General features: G+C 49.8%; 1 protein-coding gene across 1 annotated transcript; it reads left to right on the top strand.

Annotated features, from left to right (window-relative positions):
- The first annotated feature begins 3,157 nt into the window (after window positions 1–3,157).
- On the top strand, window positions 3,158–7,670 carry LOC6598675. The gene is made up of 7 exons (XM_002023726.2): window positions 3,158–3,163; window positions 3,261–3,892; window positions 4,686–4,846; window positions 5,011–5,212; window positions 5,374–6,563; window positions 6,935–7,177; window positions 7,511–7,670. Exons 1-7 carry the CDS (start codon window positions 3,158–3,160, stop codon window positions 7,603–7,605), a joined length of 2,529 nt encoding a protein of 842 aa, XP_002023762.2. The 3' UTR covers window positions 7,606–7,670.
- Window positions 7,671–9,035: the final 1,365 nt, after the last annotated feature.

The following is a 9,035-nucleotide window of genomic DNA, read 5'->3' on the forward strand; positions in this document are numbered from 1 at the left end:
CAAGTCTTTTGAGTGGTTCTTCTCAACTTCAGCTTCAGCTTCAACTTCTCCTTTTCCAAGTCTGCGTTTTTTTTTTCTGCTGTTCTGTTCATTTACCCACTTGGGATCGGGATCCTGGTGGTGGCCAGTGTGATTTGGGTCAGGCAACGGCAACGGTTCGATGCGACAATTTAATGGCAATTAGCTGGGGCTCAGACCTCAAGACTTGAATGTCAAACCATGTAAAACTTTCGCTGCCTTTTCTTTAAAGACTTCCCCATTGACATTAGAATCGAAGAATCGAAGAACCGAAGAACCGAACCATTGCGGTTTGAGCCATGAAGTCACATTTCTGACTGACAAATCTCGGGTCTACGTGCCTCAACGTTCCTGATTTGCCTGTTACGCCATGGGCCCAGGGTAAACGATACCCTAAGCTGACACAGAGCGGCTCATTAATATGCCGGCGATGTGTATGGCGGCACTGATCCATGTGGACTTTTCATGATCTGGATGAAATGCTTTCACAGTTAGAGCTGCTCTTCTTCGTTGATTTCGGTGGCATGTTCGGGCAAAGCGTGAGCCACAAGATCATGTTCTCCCCCAGTGTTTACTCTCTTTTTTCATGTATTTATACATGAGTTTGTTTATGGATTGGGTGAATAGATTAGGTTTTCGAACGGCTTTCAAATTGGTGCGGTTAACTTGCCGTTAGGTCTGGCTTTGGGTCTGGGTCTGCGTCTGGGGCCATGAAATGAAAAGTTTTCGGTTGAGATTTTCCCTCATTCTTCCAGTTGAGATGTCTTTTGATTCACCGCATCAAATGGAAACAAGTTTGTGGGCCAGGCCACGGTCAGAGCACGCCAGATCTTTTGATATTTGAGAAATTTCACTGGCCATTAATTGAAGATTTGTCGCTAACTTTGAGAAATTTTTCGCCGCCAACAAAAAAGTATTTCTATAGAAATAACTCCGAGGTGACCCACATTGCGGCCGTGTGCTATTCCATGCAACCAGCGAGGCATCAACGAGGCAGCGCAGCCATCCAGTCGACTCCTTCTGCCTACTGCCTTCTGCCAATGGCCAGCGGGTGCAGTTTTCAAATTGCCAGCCATGAAATGAAGATAGCCTGGTCGGGTAGTCGTAGTCGCCAGGCTGGTTGTACGTATATCTTGGCTGGCTGGTTGCTTGGCTGGTAGTGGCCCGAGTGGTGTTGCTGCCTCCATCTGTGGCTTCCACACATGGCTTACAGTTACATTGAGGTGCGCTTCAATTGAGATAAGCTTGCGGTTGGCAGTTATGTCATTCGACTGGCATTTCCCTGGCACACTTTTCCGCGAGCCCACATCCAACATACGGCAACCAACAGCGGAAAGTGGAAGAGTTCTGCCTGTTCATTCTGAAACACAACGAACCGAACCGAACCGAACCGAGCCGTTGATCACCATTTTAATTAAGGAATAACACGTTTCTGTGCCGAATTGGTGTCATAAAAGTGTTTTATTGGCACCCTGACAGACGGACTACTCCGCTGAGTGGGATTAGCCCGAATATTGAACCAGATCCGGTGTTTGAAAGTCTCCTGTGTGAAGACTTTAGAGACAGTCCAGTCATTTCTCTCTGGCAGTCGAATCATTCATTAAGCGGCGATTCCCATTCCCCCCCCCCACATCACATCTAAACACTCCATAAAGAGAAGCCAAACAAACTGTCAAATTTGGCTGTAAATATGCTAAAGAAGAGGGAAACGGGTTACTAAACACTTGCCCCCCCGCCTCCCCTTCGCCAAGACTCTGGCTGATAAATGAACCAACATCCCGATACTAGCATGCATATATAAATCTCCATTCAATTCGAATTGAAATGCCAGCCAAGGCAAGTCGAAGTTGTGGTCGATGTTGGAGTCCGAGAGTAGGAGCCGCAGCAGGAGCAGCATCGACTGCCAAATGGAAATTTATGTCCATGTCCATGTCCATGGCTGAGAGTGGCCACTGGCTGGGGCAGCTACTGCAGCAAGGATTAGGATTAGTTTATTGCCCCACTAAGGCAACTGACCCACAACATTAAATTGTGATTTGAGTGGGGCAAGCAACAAAAACAACTAAAACATCGCAACAACAAGGCCAAGACAGTTGCAGACTCAACTTGTGGCTGCTAGTCGAAGATCGAAGCTCGGAGCTGGGAGCTCGAAGAGCCGAGTAATTAGAATGTTTTTTCCATTCAAGGAATTTCTGTAGACTCTGAGGCACGCGACTCACTCCATTGCCTTGGCCATGTCATTGACCAGACCCCATGAAAATTGATTTGCAGCCAGACAATTGCATAATCGCTGATTATGAGGTATTGCAGCAGGCTGGAGCACTCACGAGAGCAGCAGCTGGCTGAAAGTCGGGAATCGGGAGTCCGCGATCTGTAGTGGAATTCGATTAGTGCGGAAATCAATCCGAGCATGGGGAGAGCTCCATGCTCTACTCAGATCAGAACAGAACTCAGAACAGAACTCTGAGCAGAGCCAGAGCGAGTGGAGCTCTGTGATTTAACGCATATTACTCGTAATGCATTTTCTATGCCGCCGAAGAGAAAGAACCGCAAAAGCCACTAACGATCCAACTACCAGCATTTCAACAGTGCTGTATTCTGTTCTGTTCGTATCGATCGCATTGTGATCAGGGGGCCCCCAATCAGAATTCTTCTTGACCATTTCGGCTTACAGCTTTGGGTTTAACTTTTGCCTCATCTTGGCATGAAGCCACCTCATCTTCAGCTGCTGGTTATACTCGCAGTATCTTTCGGCTTCCTGTGCGTGCGTTCGGCTAAGTGGCATTATTTTAATTCCTGGGCCTGTGCGTGCCACAGCCGACAGGCAGCAGCCAGTTGCCAGTGGCAGTGGCGGTGGCAGGGTCCAAAGCGAGAGACCCGCAGAAGCCGATGTCTGGGCATCGGGGGATCATCAACTAAATTGATTTTGCATCTATTTCATTGCAATTAATCAACGGCATTTCGTGATGGTGGGCGTTGCAGGCGAGCACTTACAGTAGCAATAGCACCATAAGCTCAAGTTGCAGTTGCAATTGCCGCAAGATACGAGTGGTGGCTGGTGGGGCTGCTGCTGGGCCAACATTAAACCCATTATTAAAGCTTAACTGTAACTGCTGGCGCAATTAATCATGAGATAAGCATGAGAGTGGGAAGCCAGGCTAGGAGGCAGCCGGGGCACAGACTGAAATGCTAATTAAAAACCAAGCTACCAAAACACCTTTTTTGTTCCCTCCGACTTGCAGAAACTTCAACAGCAGCAACAGCAACGCGAAGAGGAGAAGCAGAGAAGCAGAGAACTTGCTGCAGTGGCAAGAACAGCAATGCAACTACAGCTACGGTCAATGACAAAGAAACGAGTCAGCATGATGATGAAGACAACGACCAAGACGACATGTTGCCTGGTGTTGGTTGCCTTAATGCTGCTGGTGGACAGCTCGGTGGCAGCACGCAAGCTGCTGCCCAAGCGGCCGGTGAAACCGTTGAAGACATTTCCGCGCAACAATGCCACACCAATACCAGCAGCAGGGGCACTGGCAGCCGCGGCAGCAGTGGGAGCCGCAGCCACAGCCACAGCCACAGCCACCGCCACAGCGGGAGCTGGAACATTGAACGGAAGCGAGCTACCAAAACCGTTGACGCTGCAATCCGACGAACCAGCGGAAGCGATTGTCGCATCGCCACCTGGAGCCGCATCGGCATCGGCAGCAGCATCAGCATCAGAATCGGCATTGGCATCAGTAGCGGCATCACCTGCCAATGTGGAGACCAAAGCCGATGATCTGGCCAACCAGACCCCAACCGCAACACCTTCAGGCTCTGGCCTGATCGATGAGGACTGCGAGCCGGATATGATTGGCTTCGAGCTTATAACAGGGTAAGTGTCACCAGGCCAGGGCCATAAATCTTAATTCCGGGCAATTAGTTGCCCAAGGGGGAACAGACAGAGACAGAGACGGAGACGGAGACCAAGGTAAAAAAAAGTAGGATCCAGCCATCGAGGGGGCATAAATTAGGCGCGACTTATAGGATGGGATGGCAGTGTCGTTCCCTGTAAACACATCGTAAAAAAACGGACGAGGGTTGTCAGAGTAATCGAAAAGTTCATGGTTACCACTTGGCAGCAAACATAAAAAGATTCAGTTCTATTTCCTTCAGAACGTTCTTCAACTAACAAGCTAACAATAAATTAGTTCAGCGATTCAATTGTTTACCGATGTGGCACCCCATTTTGGGTCAATGAACCCCACAGAAAAAAACAATTATCCGACAAAGCAGTAGTTTGTTTAATTTATTTATACTGTTTCAAATCTTAAAGTAAGAGAAATATTTTGTGGCAACACTGCTCAAAGAATGTGGCACAATTCGAAAATTGGGTTCCATTTGGTTCACCTCGTGATCTAAATACATAATTCAACCATCGGGCAATTGGATTCTTCGAAAGAGATCCCCCCTCCAAACCCAAGAGGAAGATTCAATTTATAATATTATTTAAAAAACACTTCAACCCACCCACTTGAGAGAGAGATAGAGACCCAAAGAGAAAACCTGTTGCTCCCGAACGGGTATCCATGAATTTATGTGCGTTACTTTCCTCCTAATCCCCGATACCATCCCATTCCATTCCATTCCATTCTACTCCGATCCATTCGATCTCGAATGGGCTATAGGTACGTGCTATCGGCGCCATCGAGGCAATTGGAAACGCTGCCCGGCACCCTCATGCTGACCGACTGCCTGGAGGCCTGCCAGGCCAATGAATCTTGCAGCTCGGTTAATTATGAGACGGGCCTGTGTGTCATGTTCCGCAGCACCGCCGATCAGTTGCCAGGTGAGTACCAAAGCAAGCCAAACCGAGCGAGCACACCGAGCAGTGGGTTATAATCTGCACCACGATCTATTGCCCAAAGCTTGTATGTTAAATGTTCTATAATAAATGTGAACTCCACCATCTTCCACACCCACATCCCATCTGGCATCCCATTCCATCCGCAGGTTCACTTTCGCGCTCCCAGTATCCCGTTTTCACCGTATACGCACAGAAATCCTGCTTCGGAGTGCGACCCTGCTCGAAGGCCTGGTGCATTGATCGCGTCCAGGGCTACCGGCTGCCGGAGCGAGCCAAGGCCAGCCAGAGCGTGGCCACGAGGCGCGACTGCATCGAGCTGTGCCTGGGCGAGACGGAGTTCACCTGTCGGTAAGTGCTGGGAATCCCGTTACAACGAGCAGTGTACCCACCCAACTCATTCATCTGCCACCCTCTTGTGCCACTCTCTTGTATCCCTCTCCAACTATATCCAACTCGGCATCTGCCTCTTGCCGCTTGCCTCTTACCTCTTGGTTGTGACTCTTGTGAAGATCGGCCAACTATTATGCGCACTCTGGCCTGTGCGAGCTCTCGGACATGGATCGCATTACGCTGTCGGACGAGGCGAACATCGCGGCCTACGATGGCGCCGACTATCTGGAGAACAACTGCGCGGAGGAGCCCAGCAAGCTGTGTGAGTTCAAGCGGATCTCGGGTCGCATTCTGAAGACCGTCGACTCGGTGCATCAGAATGTGCAGAGCATCGACGACTGTCGCGACCTCTGTCTCACCGCCCCGTTCCGCTGCCACTCCTACGACTACAACGAGACCGGGGAGCATGTCTGCCGCCTCTCGCACCACAGTCGCGCCACCCTGACGGATCTCTCGGAGCCCTATCTGAGCATTGAAGAGGCGGCCACTTACGAGCAGTCTGCCTGCTATAATGTATCCATCGATTGCCGCTCTGGCGAAATGATCACCAAGATTCGCACCTCGAAGCTGTTCGACGGCAAGGTCTATGCCAAGGGAGCCCCCAAATCCTGTGCCGTCAACGTGAACAACTCTCTGGAGTTCGATCTGAAGATGCGTTACAACGACCTCGAGTGCAATGTCCGCCAGAGTGCCTACGGCCGGTATATGAACGACATTGTCATCCAGCATCATGACATGATTGTCACCTCCTCCGATCTGGGACTGGCCGTCTCCTGCCAGTATGATCTGACCAATAAGACGGTGGTGAACAATGTGGATCTGGGCGTAACCGGCGAGATCGAGTCGACGCTGAGCGAAGAAATCATTGTCGATTCCCCGAATGTCATCATGAAGATCACGGCACGTGATGGCAGCGACATGAAACGCATCGCCGAGGTGGGAGACCCGCTGGCCCTCCGATTCGAGATCGTCGACGCGAACAGTCCGTACGAGATATTTGTGCGGGAACTGGTGGCCATGGACGGGACGGACAGTGCCGAAATCACGCTGATCGATGCCAACGGCTGTCCCACGGACCAGTACATAATGAGTGCCATGCAGAAGATGGCCAGCAATCGCAAGGTGCTGCTCTCACAGTTCGACGCCTTCAAGTTCCCCTCCTCGGAGCTGGTGCAGTTCCGCGCCCTGGTCACGCCCTGCATACCGCGCTGCGAACCGGTTATCTGCGACAACGATGAGAACGGAGAACTCAAGAGTCTGCTATCCTACGGTCGGCGCAAGCGTTCAGTGCTGAATGGCACCGATGGCGGTAAGTAAACGGTTCTCTGTGCCAGGGATGGCTGCTACAGCAACAGCAACGGCAACGGCAACAGCAACATGCAACGCCAGCCACCGAGTGACCTTTCATCAGCTTCCATGGGAGATGGGGTTGGCGATGGGGATGGGGCTCTTCAAAAGGGAAGTGGATAATCGCACACCAGAGATATGCAGCACCACTCTAAGAGCGGGCATGGCACTCGCTGTTGCTGTGGCAGTTGCAGTTGCAGTTGTACTCCATCCCTGGTCAGGTTGCACACAGCTCAGCTCCCAGAAAACATATTTCATTTCTTGTTTCTGCCTCTCTTGTGGCTCTTTTCCATTCCATTTCCCCCGTTTCTCCTCTCTGCTACCTTTTTACAGTCGAGCTGGAGTTGGCCATTAAGTCGGAACGCCAAAAACGTGATGTGAGTCATCAGCCGGCCGCAACCGATGAGAACATTTTGCTGGTGCAATCGATACAAATCACCGATAAGTTCGCCTTCAATGGCGCCGATTCAGGCGGCAGCGGCAACAGCAACGGCATCGGCGCAGGGCCCATCGATGGCCTGGCCAAATTGCAACTGGAACTGGGCACCAAATCGGACACTTGCATAAATGGTTATGGTAAGTTCCAGTTCACTCTCTGGGCTGTGATCTCTGGGCAGGGCAGAGCGTAGCACGGTGGCGATCTGGGGCTGGTTTCTGGGGTCTCGGGTCTGGGGTCTGTGGTCTGGGGCAATATCTGGGTATCGCCGAGCGTGGCGAATTGATTTGCGCTAATCGCGTGCCGTCGCGCCATCTAGCCCGAGAGCCCGAGAGCCCGAGAGCCCATAGCTTCAGACAGCGGCTCCAATGTGCCGACTGAGTGCCCAGCTAATTAAATAAGCTCGTAAATTTTCTTCAACTCTTTTTACAACTCTATTACCAACACAAACACCCGTCTGTATACTCGTACAGGTTTCATAATTGCCGGGGCACTGTTCCTGCTCCTCCAGCTGACGGTCATCGCTGTCTGGGACAATATGCAGAAGCGCGCGTTACACAAGCGGTAAATGGAGAGCCAGGAGTGAGTGTGCAATCGAATCGAATCCCAGAAAGAACGTCCGACATCAGCAAATAGAAGGCAGAGACAAGAGACAAGAGGCAAGACTGCAGCATTTGCCTTTCCACAGCAACAAACGTGAAGATGAAGATGAAATGAAGGAAGAACTAGCATGAAATTCTACTTAGCTCAAAACTTAGCACCGCTCATAATCTAGTTAGTAGATGTACGAAGAGAACGAGAACGAGAACGAACGAAGAGCCAGGCGAGGCCCTTCCCCCAGCATCCGAAATGTGGCAGCAACACAGAGCTGCTGGACTCCTCTGTGAAGATGAAAGATGAAACCTAGACAAATGGCAACGGGATCGAGGGAAGGGCCTGGGACCGAGCTCCAGCTGTAGCTTAATATTTATACCTTACTTATATGCCCATATACCATTTAGGCGTCCCCGTCCCCGTAGCCCCCTCTATAAGACTTACCGCTAAGACTACTCTGAATATGTCGACATACTATCAGCTTAAGACTCGTAAAAGCTCCTTAGTCCGTAGTGCGAACGAACCATTCAAACCTCTCAAGCGAGCACCGTACTGACGACTCCCCCTACTGGCCAATTGCTCGTTTAAGAGGTTTGACTGTCTGCTAATACTTAAATACTTAACTTAACTTAATGCTCATATATATGCTAGGTCTAAACGAACACACACACACAGACAGATACACAACCCAACATAATACATAAAACACAAAACACACACAAAAATAAGAAAGAGAAAAAAAATGTAACAAGAGACAAAACTTCAGATGCTATAAAAGGTAAATAAACGTATTAGAAAGATACTCGTACTCCTCGTTTGCATTTCGCTTTTCTTTTGTTTTCCTTTGGGTTTTTTCCTACGGAAAACAAAATTTGCCCGTCAATGTCAATGTCAATGCCAATGCCAATTGATTGACCGTCTGTCTGTCTGTCGGTAGGTCCGACTTGCAGCCTACTAGGCTGCCATCTTTGCCTTGGTTTTGCTGGCCTAACAAGGCCAACCTCAAGCCGTGGCCATGATTGTTGGTTTTGGCCTAATCAACGTTGATACAAATCAATCAAGAGCAGCGTTTAGCCTTCCTCTGCTCGCCCGCAATCGAATGGGAATGCCATGCCACACTTACCAGGTGGAAAATTGCCCAAGTGAAACCGAACTGATCCAAGCCAAAAGTAAAGCAAACTAAACTGAACTTAACTGAACTCCGCTTAAACCAAAGTGTAGCTGCAGTAAAAGTGACAAACTAATTGGGCGAGGAAAAGAAGGCTACGAATTGCAGGTAAACAACTTCATTAACTTGATTTCACCTACATTTTGGAGGTGGCATGGAAGGTTTGTGGCACGGATTCTGGGCGAGGGAATTGCTTGGAAAGTTGTATTTAGAAAATTTTCTAGGAATGTATGAGG

Source organism: Drosophila persimilis, unplaced genomic scaffold (genome assembly GCF_003286085.1).
Source record: "Drosophila persimilis strain 14011-0111.01,24,50 unplaced genomic scaffold, DperRS2 tig00000000-arrow-pilon, whole genome shotgun sequence".
Classification (NCBI taxonomy): domain Eukaryota; kingdom Metazoa; phylum Arthropoda; class Insecta; order Diptera; family Drosophilidae; genus Drosophila; species Drosophila persimilis.

Coding starts and splice junctions, on each gene's coding strand:
- LOC6598675 (XM_002023726.2), top strand. Junction 5,213..5,373: donor GAGACGGAGTTCACCTGTCG/GTAAGTGCTGGG, acceptor ACTCTTGTGAAG/ATCGGCCAACTATTATGCGC. Junction 6,564..6,934: donor GCTGAATGGCACCGATGGCG/GTAAGTAAACGG, acceptor ACCTTTTTACAG/TCGAGCTGGAGTTGGCCATT.